This window comes from Lissotriton helveticus, chromosome 12 (assembly GCF_964261635.1).
Source record: "Lissotriton helveticus chromosome 12, aLisHel1.1, whole genome shotgun sequence".
Classification (NCBI taxonomy): domain Eukaryota; kingdom Metazoa; phylum Chordata; class Amphibia; order Caudata; family Salamandridae; genus Lissotriton; species Lissotriton helveticus.
The window spans coordinates 105669314-105686681 of NC_136073.1; the positions used below are offsets into that span (position 1 = coordinate 105669314).

General features: G+C 45.1%; 1 protein-coding gene across 1 annotated transcript in view; it reads left to right on the forward strand.

Moving 5' to 3' along the window:
* TRAPPC1 (trafficking protein particle complex subunit 1) overlaps positions 1 to 14687 on the forward strand; it is a 50327-nt gene extending 35640 nt beyond the window's left edge. The window contains exons 3-5 of the mRNA XM_078669431.1: positions 11061 to 11131; positions 14040 to 14178; positions 14270 to 14687. Coding sequence (XP_078525557.1) covers positions 11061 to 11131; positions 14040 to 14178; positions 14270 to 14398 — 339 coding nt within the window. The 3' untranslated portion in view covers positions 14399 to 14687. The remainder of the gene's footprint in view (positions 1 to 11060; positions 11132 to 14039; positions 14179 to 14269) is intronic.
* The last annotated feature ends 2681 nt before the right edge of the window (positions 14688 to 17368 follow it).

Genomic DNA, 17368 nt, shown 5'->3' on the forward strand with positions numbered 1-17368 from the left:
TAAGGCGTGCCGGTTCTTGTAAGTATACCGTACAGCCAATAGCCTTGAAGGAGTCCATTAATTTACGGAGCTCCCAACGTCGATCCATTAATTTGTTATCAAACTCTGAATTGTTGTATAAAGATGATTTGAAAACTGTCAAATGTTGCTGAAAAGTAAGCAACGTTGTGAATAATATTGTTTGCTAGTCATCCTTGGGTACCAGAGGACTTCACTTGAGGCAGCTCACTACTCTGCACTCACTACTCTGCACTCACTACTCACTACTCTGCACTCACTACTCTGCACTCACTACTCTGCACTCACTACTCTGCACTCACTACTCTGCACTCACTACTCTGCACTCACTACTCTGCACTCACTACTCACTACTCTGCACTCACTACTCTGCACTCACTACTTTGCACTCACTACTTTGCACTCACTACTCTGCACTCACTACTCTGCACTCACTACTCTGCACTCACTACTCTGCACTCACTACTTTGCACTCACTACTCTGCACTCACTACTTTGCACTCACTACTTTGCCCTCAATACTCACTACTCTGCACTCACTACTCTGCACTCACTACTCTGCACTCACTACTTTGCACTCACTACTTTGCACTCACTACTTTGCACTCACTACTCTGCACTCACTACTCTGCACTCACTACTCTGCACTCTGCACTCACTACTCTGCACTCACCACTCTGCACTCACTACTCTGCACTCACTACTCTGCACTCACTACTCACTACTCTGCACTCACTACTCTGCACTCACTACTCTGCACTCACTACTCTGCACTCACTACTCTGCACTCACCACTCTGCACTCACTACTCTGCACTCACTACTCTGCACTCACTACTCACTACTCTGCACTTACTACTCACTACTCTGCACTCACTATTCTCTACTCTGCACTCACTACTCTGCACTCACTACTCTGCACTCACTACTCTGCACTCACTACTCTGCACTCACTACTCTGCACTCACTACTCTGCACTCTGCACTCACTACTCTGCACTCTGCACTCACTACTCTGCACTCACTACTCTGCACTCACTACTCTGCACTCACTACTCTGCACTCACTACTTTGCACTCACTACTCTGCACTCACTACTCACTACTCTGCACTCACTACTCTGCACTCACTACTCTGCACTCACTACTCTGCACTCACTACTTTGCACTCACTACTCTGCACTCACTACTCTGCACTCACTACTCTGCACTCACTACTCTGCACTCACTACTCTGCACTCACTACTCTGCACTCACTACTCTGCACTCACTACTTTGCACTCACTACTTTGCACTCACTACTCACTACTCTGCACTCACTACTCTGCACTCACTACTCTGCACTCACTACTCTGCACTCACTACTCTGCACTCTGCACTCACTACTCTGCACTCACTACTCTGCACTCACTACTCTGCATTCACTACTCTGCACTCACTACTCTGCACTCACTACTCTGCATTCACTACTTTGCACTCACTACTTTGCACTCACTACTCTGCACTCACTACTCTGCACTCACTACTCTGCACTCACTATTCTGCACTCACTACTCTGCACTCACTACTCTGCACTCACTACTCTGCACTCACTACTCACTACTCTGCACTCACTACTCTGTACTCACTACTCCCTACTCTGCACTCACTACTCTGCACTCTGCACTCACTACTCTGCACTCTGCACTCACTACTCTGCACTCACTACTCACTACTCTGCACTCACTACTCTGCACTCTGCACTCACTACCCTGCACTCTGCACTCACTACTCTGCACTCACTACTCTGCACTCACTACTCTGCACTCACTACTCTGCATTCACTACTCTGCACTCACTATTTTGCACTTACTACTTTGCACTCACTACTCTGCACTCACTACTCTGCACTCACTACTCTGCACTCACTACTCTGCACTCACTACTCTGCACTCACTACTCTGCACTCACTACTCTGCACTCACTACTTTGCACTCACTACTTTGCACTCACTACTCACTACTCTGCACTCACTACTCTGCACTCACTACTCTGCACTCACTACTCTGCACTCACTACTCTGCACTCTGCACTCACTACTCTGCACTCACTACTCTGCACTCACTACTCTGCACTCACTACTCTGCACTCACTACTCTGCATTCACTACTTTGCACTCACTACTTTGCACTCACTACTTTGCACTCACTACTCTGCACTCACTACTCTGCACTCACTACTCTGCACTCACTACTCTGCACTCACTACTCACTACTCTGCACTCACTACTCACTACTCTGCACTCACTACTCTGTACTCACTACTCCCTACTCTGCACTCACTACTCTGCACTCTGCACTCACTACTCTGCACTCTGCACTCACTACTCTGCACTCTGCACTCACTACTCTGCACTCACTACTCTGCACTCACTACTCTGCACTCACTACTCTGCATTCACTACTCTGCACTCACTATTTTGCACTTACTACTTTGCACTCACTACTCTGCACTCACTACTCACTACTCTGCACTCACTACTCTGTACTCACTACTCCCTACTCTGCACTCACTACTCTGCACTCACTACTCTGCACTCCCTACTCTGCACTCTGCACTCACTACTCTGCACTCACTACTCTGCACTCACTACTCTGCACTCACTACTCTGCACTCACTACTCTGCACTCACTACTCTGCACTCACTACTCTGCACTCACTACTCTGCACTCACTACTCTGCACTCACTACTTTGCACTCACTACTTTGGACTCACTACTCTGCACTCACTACTCACTACTCTGCACTCACTACTCTGTACTCACTACTCCCTACTCTGCACTCACTACTCTGCACTCTGCACTCACTACTCTGCACTCTGCACTCACTACTCTGCACTCACTACTCTGCACTCTGCACTCACTACTCTGCACTCACTACTCACTACTCTGCGCCCACTACTCTGCACTCTGCACTCACTACTCTGCACTCTGCACTCACTACTCTGCACTCTGCACTACTCTGCACTCACTACTCTGCACTCACTACTCTGCACTCACTACTCTGCACTCACTACTCTGCACTCACTACTCTGCACTCACTACTCACTACTCTGCACTCACTACTCTGCACTCACTACTCTGCACTCACTACTTTGCACTCACTACTCTGCACTCACTACTCTGCACTCACTACTCTGCACTCACTACTCTGCACTCACTACTCTGCACTCACTACTCTGCACTCACTACTCTGCACTCACTACTCTGCACTCACTACTCTGCACTCACTACTCTGCACTTACTACTCTGCACTCACTACTTTGCACTCACTACTTTGCACTCACTACTCTGCACTCACTACTTTGCACTCACTACTTTGCACTCACTACTCTGCACTCACTACTCACTACTCTGCACTCACTACTCTGCACTCTGCACTCACTACTCTGCACTCACTACTCACTACTCTGCACTCACTACTCACTACTCTGCACTCACTACTCACTACTCTGCACTCACTACTCTGCACTCTGCACTCACTACTCTGCACTCTGCACTCACTACTCTGCACTCACTACTCTGCACTCACTACTCTGCACTCACTACTCTGCACTCACTACTCTGCACTCACTACTCTGCACGCACTACTCACTACTCTGCACTCACTACTCTGCACTCACTACTCTGCACTCACTACTCTGCACTCACTACTCTGCACTCAGTACTCTGCACTCAGTACTCTGCACTTACTACTCACTACTCTGCACTCACTACTCTCTACTCTGCACTCACTACTCTCTACTCTGCACTCACTACTCTGCACTCACTACTCTGCACTCACTACTCTGCACTCACTACTCTGCACTCTGCACTCACTACTCTGCACTCTGCACTCACTACTCTGCACTCACTACTCTGCACTCACTACTCTGCACTCACTACTCTGCACTCACTACTCTGCATTCACTACTTTGCACTCACTACTCTGCACTCACTACTCTGCACTCACTACTCTGCACTCACTACTCTGCACTCACTACTCACTACTCTGCACTCACTACTCTGCACTCACTATTCACTACTCTGCACTACTCTGCACTCACTACCCTGCACTCACTACTCTGCACTCACTACTCACTACTCTGCACTACTCTGCACGCACTACTCTGCACTCACTACTCTGCACTCACTACTCTGCACTCACTACTCACTACTCTGCACTCACTACTTTGCACTCACTACTCTGCACTCACTACTCTGCACTCTGCACTCCCTACTCTGCACTCACTACTCTGCACTCACTACTCTGCACTCACTATTCTGCACTCACTACTCTGCACTCACTACTCTCCACTCACTACTCTGCACTCACTACTTTGCACTCACTACTCTGCACTCACTACTCACTACTCTGCACTCACTACTCTGTACTCACTACTCCCTACTCTGCACTCACTACTCTGCACTCACTACTCTGCACTCCCTACTCTGCACTCACTACTCTGCACTCACTACTCACTACTCTGCACTCACTACTTTGCACTCACTACTCTGCACTCACTACTCTGCACTCACTACTCTGCACTCACTACTCTGCACTCACTACTCTGCACTCACTACTCTGCACTCACTACTCTACACTCACTACTTTGCACTCACTACTTTTCACTCACTACTTTGCACTCACTACTCTGCACTCACTACTCACTACTCTGCACTCACTACTCTGTACTCACTACTCCCTACTCTGCACTCTGCACTCACTACTCTGCACTCTGCACTCACTACTCTGCACTCTGCACTCACTACTCACTACTCTGCACTCACTACTCACTACTCTGCACTCACTACTCACTACTCTGCACTCACTACTCACTACTCTGCACTCACTACTCTGCACTCTGCACTCACTACTCTGCACTCTGCACTCACTACTCTGCACTCTGCACTCACTACTCTGCACTCACTACTCTGCACTCACTACTCTGCACTCACTACTCTGCACTCACTACTCTGCACTCACTACTCACTACTCTGCACTCACTACTCTGCACTCACTACTTTGCACTCACTACTTTGTACTCACTACTCTGCACTCACTACTCTGCACTCACTACTCTGCACTCACTACTTTGCACTCACTACTCTGCACTCACTACTCACTACTCTGCACTCACTACTCACTACTCTGCACTCACTACTCTGCACTTACTACTCTGCACTCACTACTTTGCACTCACTACTTTGCACTCACTACTTTGCACTCACTACTTTGCACTCACTACTTTGCACTCACTACTCTGCACTCACTACTCACTACTCTGCACTCACTACTTTGCACTCTGCACTCACTTCTCTGCACTCACTACTCTGCACTCACCACTTTGCACTCACTACTCTGCACTCACTACTCACTACTCTGCACTCACTACTCACTACTCTGCACTCACTACTCACTACTCTGCACTCACTACTCTGCACTCACTACTCTGCACTCACTACTCTGCACTCACTACTCTGTCCGCACTACTCTGCACTCACTACTCTGCACTCACTACTCTGCACTCACTACTCTGCACTCACTACTCTGCACTCACTACTCTGCACTCACTACTCTGCACTCACTACTCTGCACTTACTACTCACTACTCTGCACTCACTACTCTCTACTCTACACTCACTACTCTGCACTCTGCACTCACTACTCTCCACTCTGCACTCACTACTCTGCACTCACTACTCTGCACTCACTACTCTGCACTCACTACTCTGCACTCACTACTCTGCACTCACTACTCTGCACTCACTACTCTGCACTCACTACTCTGCACTCACTACTCTGCACTCACTACTTTGCACTCACTACTTTGCACTCACTACTCTGCTCTCACTACTCTGCACTCTGCACTCACTACTCTGCACTCACTACTCTGCACTCACTACTCTGCACTCACTACTCTGCACTCACTACTCTGCACTCTCTACTCACTACTCTGCACTCACTACTCTGCACTCAGTACTCTGCACTCAGTACTCTGCACTCACTACTCTGCACTCACTACTCTGCACTCACTACTCTGCACTCACTACTCTGCACTCACAACTCACTACTCTGCACTACTCTGCACTCACTACTCTGCACTCACTACTCTGCACTCACTACTCTGCACTCACTACTCTGCACTCACTACTCTGCACTCACTACTCTGCACTCACTACTCACTACTCTGCACGCACTACTCTGCACTCACTACTCTGCACTCACTACTCTGCACTCACTACTCTGCACTCACTACTCTGCACTCACTACTCTGCACTCACTACTTTGCACTCACTACTTTGCACTCACTACTCTGCACTCACTACTCTGCACTCTGCACTCACTACACTGCACTCACTACTCTGCACTCACTACTCTGCACTCACTACTCTGCACTCACTACTCTGCACTCACTACTCTGCACTCACTACTCTGCACTCTGCACTCACTACTCTGCACTCTGCACTCACTACTCTGCACTCTGCACTCACTACTCTGCACTCTGCACTCACTACTCTGCACTCACTACTCTGCACTCACTACTCTGCACTCACTACTCTGCACTCACTACTCTGCACTCACAACTCACTACTCTGCACTACTCTGCACTCACTACTCTGCACTCACTACTCTGCACTCACTACTCTGCACTCACTACTCTGCACTCACTACTCTGCACTCACTACTCTGCACTCACTACTCACTACTCTGCACTCACTACTCACTACTCTGCACTCACTACTCACTACTCTGCACTACTCTGCATGCACTACTCTGCATGCACTACTCTGCACTCACTACTCACTACTCTGCACTCACTACTCTGCACTCACTACTCTGCACTCACTACTCTGCACTCACTACTCACTACTCTGCACTACTCTTCACTCACTACTCTGCACTCACTACTCTGCACTCACTACTCTGCACTCACTACTCTGCACTCACTACTCTGCACTCACTACTCTGCACTCACTACTCTGCCCTCACTACTCTGCACTCACTGCTCACTACTCTGCACTCACTACTCACTACTCTGCACTCACTACTCACTACTCTGCACTCACTACTCTGCACTCACTACTCTGCACTCACTACTCTGCACTCACTACTCTGCACTCATTACTCTGCACTCACTACTCACTACTCTGCACTCACTACTCACTACTCTGCACTCACTACTCTGCACTCACTACTCTGCACTCACTACTCTGCACTCACTACTCACTACTACTCTGCACTCACTACTCTGCACGCACTACTCACTACTCTGCACTCACTACTATGATTTTGTTTTGCTCTAAATCAGTCTTGTTTCAAGTGTGGGGAAAAAAGGACACCTCGCACAGGGCCCCCTTCAGCATAGTACCCTAGCCTGAGAGCTCCTGGTTGAGTCCGGAGGGGGCGTCCATGTACCTCGCAGGGGACACCCCCTCAACTTTCATCACACCACTGTGCAGACTTTGCAGGAAGCTGATGGTGGGTATTCAGCCAATCAGGTCCAAGGAGAGGGGCCAGGGAGATGTGCAGCACGGACAGGAGTAGCCCTGAGCACTCAGAGCAGGAAGGGAAGGTGAAGAGGGAGCAGTTTTAGTTCCTTCTTGAAGGCGGAGGCGAAGGCGGAGGGGAGGGGATGGAGGGCAGGAGGAAGTGAGCACCAGACTTCAGACGCCCATAGGGGGCGCCTGTCTGTTGAAGGCCCGTGCTTCCGGTAGCGGCCCGTCAGAGCTGTGGGGTGTCCTACCCCCAGAGTGTTTCCATTTCTTGCCAGGGGCGAGGGGTCGGAGTGGATGAGTGTGTGAATAATGCGCGCTATGCTGAGCAGGGAGGGGTGGTCGCCTCCACTTTACAAAGAGCCTAGAAATTCTCAGCACACACAAGAGATTTAGATAGGATGAAAGGCGGAGCTAGTTAAAGCCCTTGGAGTGTTTGGGGTCACATGCCTTGGGGGTGTCTTCAGGGCTGCTGGCAGGGGTCTGCCAGCGCCCACAGCTGGTGCCACCTGTCCTGACTGCTCAAGGGCAGCACACACGAGGGGCGACGGAACCATGTGGCATCTGGGTGCCAGCGCGTGGGGGGGGGGGCAGAGGGTCCGGAGCCCACCCTCACCCCCACACAACGGCGCCCAGGAGCTCCTGCACAAGACCCATGCCCCCCCCCCTTCCCCGTGGTCGAAGTGCAACTCTGATGCTGTGTGCACAAATGGGGAGAGGGGAGGGGGGGGCGGAGTCAAAGGCGTGGCGATGAAAACTAAATGTTTTGTAACTTTTTTTATTTATTCACCTTCCGGTAACTACATGTAAAAACAAAAGGCCCTGGAAGCCCAGCCTGAATGACGAAGTAAAGACAGGCAGCGTAATCTGGGAAACGCACCGAGGCGCGTTATGAAACCTCGATTAGTGAATGTGCCGCAGAGGTCTGTCTGTCTGTGAGTGACAGAACCACAGACCCGAGCCCTGGCCGCTGCAGCGGAGGACAGCGACTTACACTACTTCAAACCTGCATTACACACAGGATGAGAAAGGCTGCTACAACATGTTAAACAAGTCCTAAAACGAGTTCGGGTTATGAGATCGCGGCTCAGCTGCTTCGCCAGAGAGACAGGAGATTGGGAACGCGCGCGCGTGGCCGGCTCCGATTGCTTTCCTGAGCGTGCGCGTGACAGTCTCCTGGGAAGCAGACCCGGTAACTATAGTATCGCGCCTGCGCGATGGGCGCGAGACCTAAAAAGGAGGTGGTGACAGCTTCTGCACAAGGTAGGGGTATGTGCAAATCAGTGAAGAATCCACCAATCTTCCCACAGACCGGGCTGGAGAGTCCTCCACAGTTAATTACACTTAAGATTGAGAATTGACTAGGCATATGTTGTAGAGTAGAATAATGTTCATGTAGATGGGAAGGATAAGCTAACTAGCAGACGTTAGTCAACAAAGTAAGGACCATCTTCTACCCTATGGTGAGGGAGGGATTTTGGCCCAGATGTGCCCGGGCAATAAGGAACACACGCCCTCAACAGATCAGTAGCAATGAGGTGTCTTCAATCAAGTTTGTAGGAGAGGATGGGTCTCGGTGATGGGTAAGGAGAATGTTATTGTGTTAGAAGGATAGGAGAATTGATTACCTGCTACCCTAACGAGGCTAAGACTGGGACGGCAATACACAAATCACTCTAGACGGTGAGCACCCAACCGGCCTTTATTGTGTAAGATTGAGGTGCAGTACAAGTGGAACAGTGACTAATCACCTTCAAATGGGGGAAAGGTCGGTGTTGGAGAACAGATTTAGCAGGAGAGGGGTGATTGACATCTCAGTGATTGGTGCAACTATGACGGCTTCATTTGGGAGCAGTTTATAGGACTGTGAGGGAGTCAGTTGGCTAGATGGATAGTCCGTAGTCATTGATAGTTGAAGGGAGAGACAGAGTCACACAAGATTTTCTGCTGCCTGGAATTTGGCTCAAGTAAATCAGGAGTGATAGCATTGTAACTGACTATGGGCAAGGTAAAGGCACCAGATGAGGCTAAATTGTAGTGAAGCAAATGTGCACAAGCGGAGTTCGACTGTAGTCCCCTACCAAGGAAGGGTGACTGGTCAAGGTCACTATTAATAGACTGCTCTAACGTACCAAAGGCACATGCATTTTTTACAATTCTTTAGTAAAATTCACTTGACCCTAAGGTACCTTTGCAGTGCCGACCCTTAGTCTCAGAGAATATCAACAGTGCATCTACGGGTTTTATATTTCAAAGTACACACATTTTTATGGTAACGAAGTTACTCTTCTTGAGGACGCTATACATTATTTATCAGCGCATGTCCATGTTAGTTGAAAATCGAAACAATAGGACAGCATATAAAACATTACAGATAAACAGCGATACTGCAAAATGTGTAATGGCTGGCCATTGAAAGATACACTTTTTAATGTGAACGTGCTTTAACACATCGCATTGTTATATTTGAGAAAAAAGTATTTAAGAGTTTGTGGACAATTGGATAGTAGTGTTTAACACTGTTTATAGTTGAATTTGAAATATAAATGCTACAGAGCATTGGAAAATACATTTATGTGAGCTGGGGGGTTTGAGCACTGTTTATATTCTATGAGACTATGGCTCCACACAACAGAGGTACCCTAGGGTCAAGTATATTAGGTCTGTTGGGTTATGCCAATCTAGTAGGGTCAAGCAAAGACAGGGCCTCTACATAAGGAGTATTTGTTTTCTCTCCTTACCTTTTATTAGGTATAAACCCCACTATATACCACGTTTAGTGGTGGGATGGAGAGCAGCAGGGTCCATTTCCAGTGGATGTGAAGGAGATAAGAGATCTTAATTGTCCTTGTTACTTCTCTACTGATTGGTGGCTGCATCTGTTGATTTCTGTATGGATGTTGAATAACTTTATTCGGTTTCTTTAAAACCATCAAAGTGTACAAATGCTAGTACGAGCAATACTTGGTTTTTAAAAGTATTTGAACAAAATAAGAAGTCATCAGACATATCTAAAATCGATAAGAGTGCGTAGTTAAAAATTCTAAAAACAATTATCAGCACATTTATCAACTAATAACATGTAAAGCAGCATACAATTGAGGAGCACAACACTGGATTAACAGTAAGAAAGGGGTTTTGCTTAAAGCATGCAATTCATTTAAGCCAGCAAATCAATGTGTATCATTAGGATTCATTTTACTGTTAACAATCGGCGCCAACTATATGCAGAAGCTTTTCCCGTTTGATTCAGAACGAGAATAGGAAACGACTGACCGCGTAAACTATTGGTCCTGTGGTGTCGGTTTTCAGGATTCTATAGGCAATCTGTTGTTGCCTAACTCCAATGTTTATGCAGGTCGGTCGTATCCATCTCCTGCGGATCTTTTGGTATTTTGTACAGAAAAAAAGGATGTGTTCTTCCAAAGTTTTAACGCTTGCAGGGCAGGGTTGTAAAAATAGTCCCACAGTCTGTATGGATTTTTTGTGTATGCTTTCTTCTCACCTGTATGTTTTCTCTGTCCTGGGCAGGAGTACAAGCTGATGTATGGTATGCTCTTCTCAATACGGTCTTTTGTCAGCAAGATGTCTCCTGTCGACATGTATCCTTTGCACCTGTGAGGTAACAGAGCAGAATCAAAATCGGAAAGGGAAACGTCTGTAAGGATCAAGCAAAAAGGAGATTTGATCAATGAAGTGCACTCTATCGACTGCTGTTTAAAACAGAATGGTGCTTGATCTATAGGGGAGCTTTGCCATCATGATAACTATGTTGCGCAAAATGAGGCGATAGCAGGTTTGGCATTCTGGTATCAATCTATCAAAGCTCAGATATTTGGAATATTTTACCTATCCATAACATAATCAATACCTGTTACCATAGTCTTTAGTGTAGTTGCCTTAATCACTATTTTAGTAATCCATGCCCTCATGTTAGATGCATGCTAGCACAATTATCTCATTCTATTTCGGTCCATAAATCAAAATCCTTCAGTCCATGTGCCAACACGTAGAGCCCAACACGCTATCACTGGTGAAATGCTTAGTATCTGCCATTTGCTCAGGATTCATGGATGTCAGGTAGTATCTGCTACACCTGGTCTGATGTTTGGTAACAGTAGAACTGTCTCTGCTACCTCTGCACTCTGGGTCCATGAAGGCAACAGACAAGAAAGTAAAAAGAGCTCCAAGAAGCATGTTTACTTTCTGTAGTTTCCATCAAATAGGAGATTGCTGAGTGGCTGCAGGTGGGACAAGAGAACAACCTTATAATGTAATTTAGCGGCAAAGTATGCAGATCTCAGATGCAGTACATCTGCCATTTTACTGAATTGATGTTTATACTCAAAGTGAAAAGGCCAAGAATCGCAGAGCAATTTTCTCTCCAATCATGTCTGAAAGGATTCTGAAAGTTTTGGTTTCTTTGTGTCTTGACAGTTTAACCCATTTGAGAAGGAAAAGCATGGGTGTCGTTATATGAACACCCTTGGGCCCAACCAAGCTCAGGCGTGTTATTTCTCTCAACTGTACTCTTAATGGGAAGTGGACGAGAGCCACAGTGCAAATTCTCTGTCAATTCAATCTTTGTACCCACTCGGTGTAATATACGTTGCTGTGTAACTGTTTACTATTGACACAAAGCTTTGTGGATGTGTCTATAAAATCCTCTTTGGTGCCTCTATTTCATGTGTCCCTGGGGGAAAAAAGGCCACGAATCCCAACCAATCGGACATTTATATTTTCTTCTAACCAGTGGTTGACATGAACGGGATCTAATGGGAATAAGGTTCCCAGTCTTTTTTTTTATTGAACAAAAACATTTCCTGCACCTTTTGGAAAAAAAACAATCGTCCATGGTCAGTTAATGCCGACCTTGGGGTGGCTGGAAGGAAAGGGAATGGAAGCTCCTGTACTGTGAGGCCAGGGAATGGCAGGCAACCAATAAACAAGCAAGCTTCTCGCAAGGGTGTCTGTTACCTCAAAGAAATGTAATGTGTGCATTTGGTTAATCAGCAAATCTGAAGACTGCTTGGGAGCCAGTATGTTGCTTTGATTAGTTGGAGTTGTTTGAAGTTTATGGTGACAAAGATGCATTTTTGAGTGTTAATGTATGAGTGTTTGGCATCTGAGTTCTGGAGTGTATTTTCTTGTGGAAACTTACAAAAAGGGTTTGCATTAGATGCAGTCTGTTGGCATATTACAAAAAATATATACATTTTTGATGGCACTTATTTTATCTTAAACACTACCCCCCACATGCATCATTGTAGGAATTTGCGATTCCTAAATTGCGAAAATTAAGGAATCGCAATTTAGGAATCGCAAATTCCTATGCATCAAATCGCAAAAGTTTTTGCGATTTCTTAATTTACTTTATTTGCGATTCCTTAATTGCAAATCGCAATTAAGGAATCGCATTACATTTATTCCTATGGGCCTAGAGGCCCATAGCAATCAATGGGAAAGCATTCTCATTTTGCGAATTCGCAATTAAGGAATCGCAAAATGAGAATGCAATTTCAAGGGTGCAGGGGAAGGTCCAAAGGACCCCCCCCCTGCACGCCTGAAATGTCACGTAACTACATTTCACTCACACACATGTCCCAAGGGCATGTGTGTGTGTAAAATATAAGTTTCAAAAATGCACTTTTGTGTATTTTTTAAACTGTTCTCAAATTACCATGAAGGTTTACTGCATGTTAATTTTCCCCTTCCAAATTGCGAATTCGCAAATTAAAAATAATCATGCATAGAATTTAAGAAATCGTAAAATTTGCGATTTCTTAAATGCTATCGCAATTTAAGAAATCGCAAAAAATTGCAATTTCTTAATTTGTGAAAAATGGGGAAAAAAATGATGCATCCAAAAAAAGGTTTTTGCATTCGCAAACGGCCGAATTTTGCGATTCGCACCGTTTGCGAATGCAAAAAAGCTTGATGCATGTGGGCATACATCTCTGCACGTTTTCAACCTCCTAACCTATATTGTGTGTAATACAATTTTAAAATAATAAAACATATATAAATAATAATAAGAATATGTTGTATATTTTCAGTGCTTTTAGCTGCAGTCTATAGCACTATAAGTACATCACTAATCCCCACTGTGCCAACCAGTATTCAGTTCTGCGACTGTCTTGCTGCACACTTAGACGTTACAGTGATAGTGTTACCCATTTGAGCTTTTATAAGGCAGAAGATTTCATTTCCCACCGATTGTGTTAACCTGCTTTTATTTTTTCATTGAAGATGTGTTACATTTATGTGCATTTACCTGAAGGTGATCAGGCAACAAAATAGTTACAGGTTGTGTTCTTTTTAACCACTCTGAGTCCGCCCCCACAATCACTGGCCCCACCCCCATTTCACTCATGATTATAGTTACAATACGTGTTTTTTTATGCATGCCAACCACTGCTTCAAAGCAGGCTGCATCTCCCTTCTTGTCTTCATAACTTAAAAGGGATGCTCTTTATGTTTCTTTTCTTCCTTAACAAGAATAACCCTCAGGAAGGATGGGTTTCTGGCCTTCCAGACAAGCAAGTACAAACTGCATTACTATGAGACCCCAACTGGACTAAAGATTGTCATGAACACAGACCTGAGTGTGACCAATGCCCGTGACATTTTGCACCAAATCTACAGCAGTGTAAGGAATTCACACACAAGTGCTCACATTCTCGGACGTCCCACTTTGAACCCCCATTCTCACTCGTGATCGTTTTCTGTTCTTCTTGCAGATCTATGTGGAGTACGTGGTGAAGAACCCCCTCTGCAGCCTGTCCGACCCCATCCAAAGTGAACTCTTCCGTACAAAGCTGGACAACTACATACGCGGACTGCCATTCTTCTCTGCGAGGGCTGGTTGAAGCAAGGCCCGTGGATGGGAGGGCCAGTGAGATTGATTTTTAACCCAGAGCTACAATCCAGGAATGGGCAACGAATTGTCCAGCTAAAGGGGCCTCAATTCCTTCCATGGATGGACATTTTGGTGGGACTCTTGCCTAAGGCAAAATGTAGCATGGTCTTCTGGACCACAATGCTGCCATCACCTGGTCACAAAAAGAACTGCTGAACATCCGGTGTCCAGGTTCTGTTTCTTAGAGTTCTCCAAGTGTGAACTGTTGTAATGTATTAGAATAAACTTTGTGAAAAGTGTTTTATATTGTGTATTTGGGAGCTTGTACATCAACAGAATCCCCCTGTTGGCTGATTCTTTTGATTTTTGTCATTAGTCAAATTACTGAATTTCTGGCCCTCTTGTTCACAGGCCAATGTCACATAACAATCCACTTAAGTATGTCAGTACCAATCTTGCCCACCAGGAATGTAACCTACCAAGCACTTGAGCTGTACACACATGCTATGGAATAATGTCTTTCTAAAGTGCATTCTAAAGTATAAAGGTTTTTGCCCACATGCATCATAGAGAATTGCATTCGCAAACGGTGCGAATCGCAATTTTCCGCCGTTTGCGAATGCAATTCTCAAATTTGGGATGTATCATGCTTTTCGCAATTTTAGGAATCGCAACCATGTTGCTATTTCTAAAATTGCGTTTGCATTTAAGAAATCGCAATTTGAGATTTCTTAAATGCAATGCATGATAATTTTTAAATAGTGAATTCGCAAATTGGAAGGGGTAAATTAGCATGAAGTTGAACTTCATGCTAATTTACCGAAAACTTTCAAACATGCACAAGTTACATATTTGAAAGTTTTAATTTACACACACACATGTCCTTGGGGCATGTGTGTAAATTGCATTTAAAGTTAAATTTCAGGGGTGCAGGGAGGGGTTCTTTGGACCCCCCCCTGCACCCTTGAAATTGCATTCACATTTAGCAAATTCGCAAATTGAAAATCGCAAAATGTGAATGCCTTCCCATTCATTCCTATGGGCCATTTGGCCCATAGGAATCAATGGGAAGGTTTTCCTTAATTGCGATTCGCAAATTGTGAATCGCAATTAAGGAAAAATAAGGAATCGCAAAAAAAGTTACGATTATTTCATGCATTGCCGTTTGCGATTCCTAAATTGCGATTCCTTAATTTTTGCAATTTAGGAATCGCAAACGGCAACAATTATGCATGTGGCCGCTTGAGTGAATTCAACATAATCCCCTGCTGTTGAAATCCCGGTGTATCTTCAAACACGGGCACTCCTCGGTTAACCCTCTGCATACACCTTGGCAGGCAGTTGTGATAGAGGTGTCAATTGCCTATAGAAGCACTCACCCTGAAGTTCTTTCTTAGCATCCGCTTTTACACTTATATTTTGTGAGCACCAGTAAAATGACGGAAACAAACCTTAAAGTTTGCATTGAAAAATTTAAATTTACACTCTTTTAACTCCCAACTGCCTTGCGCAAGTCCATTGGTTTATAGACCTGAGGAAACTGAACTTGACCTAAATCCAATGTCACTACGACAATGAGAATTTGAAATGGAATAAGTGATCCTCTTAAAATTAACACATCGACCTGGATTTCTTTTATATTTTTAGGGTGTGCTTGACCACATCTACTCACTACATCACATGCTTATTACATAACACAAATATTGCATTGACCTAAGCAGTACTTTCAGTTGTAAGTTTATGTAAGTATATATGGAGGTAAAACTTGCACATATATACTTACCTGGCCTGAAGATGCCGAGGATGAGTTATTTTTGTACGTCAATAATATAAAGCTTAAAATACCTTCATGCAGCCACCCTAGCAATGGGACTCCAATAACATCTTAATCTCATGGAAGAGCATCAGAAAACATGGGCCAAAATTATGGTCTTTCAGAAACAAAAATAAAGCACAGCAGAAAACGTTCAAATTCTTTCTTAGAGATACAGAGATGAGGCACACCACAGGCTACACTTACATGGGAGTTCTACTAGGTGCATGCAGTAGTTTTAAACAGTCCATAAAAAACTACAAGAACAAGGCTTACATGCTTTCTACACCTCCAAGGAACAGTTAGTATACTTCAGCCCACCAATAAGAGTACTGCTTATCAAAGTGTTTCGCAACATCATATCCACAATCCTACTTTGTGGTAGTTAAATGTAGAGCCTAGCAGCAACAACATAATATTCACTATAGGACAAAGCCCCAAACAAAAAATTGTTTTGTGAACATCATTGCCAAATGATAGATGCATAACAAAGCTGGGGAGATTTCTCCTGGTGCTTAATATACTGGAGCATATCCCTAACTGCGGTTGCAACAAGCCTTTTTAATGCAATAGGTCTCGCGTTTGCGGGAGTTAGAGCAATTAGCGCTGTAAATGAAAATGTCTTGTACCCATCTGTTTTGGTTTGGAGTGGATGTATGTGGCGTGGAGCGAATTATGTGGGTTGGATTGGAATTGTTAGTTGTGAAATTGTGCTGTGGGAATTGTGTGGTGTGGAGTGGATTTGTGTTCTTGGTTGGTTATTGAAATGGATGTGAACAATCATGCAGGGCAAGGCTGGCACTATTCATATAATATAATATAATGCCAGTAAGAAAAGGCAATTGGGGATGAAGGAAGTGGGTATGACAAAAACAATTGCATTTTGAGCAGCAATAGACGCATGTACAGCTATAATACGGAGGATGAGTGTGCTCTGTTGAGCTTGAAAATATGCCATTTCACTAAAGTCACCAAGCTAGTGAAATGGCTTTGTAAATGTTTCTAAAGGCCCACTATTCAGAATGCTTGACTTCGGAAGCTTTTTTGTGTGACCCTGATTGGCCAGGCCTGAAGGAACTTGTAGGAGAGTTTCCGGTGATCTCTCCTTGATTACTTCGGTTTTAGTTTCCATTGCTCTCTTGCTATCATAAGTTACTTTGTGCAAAA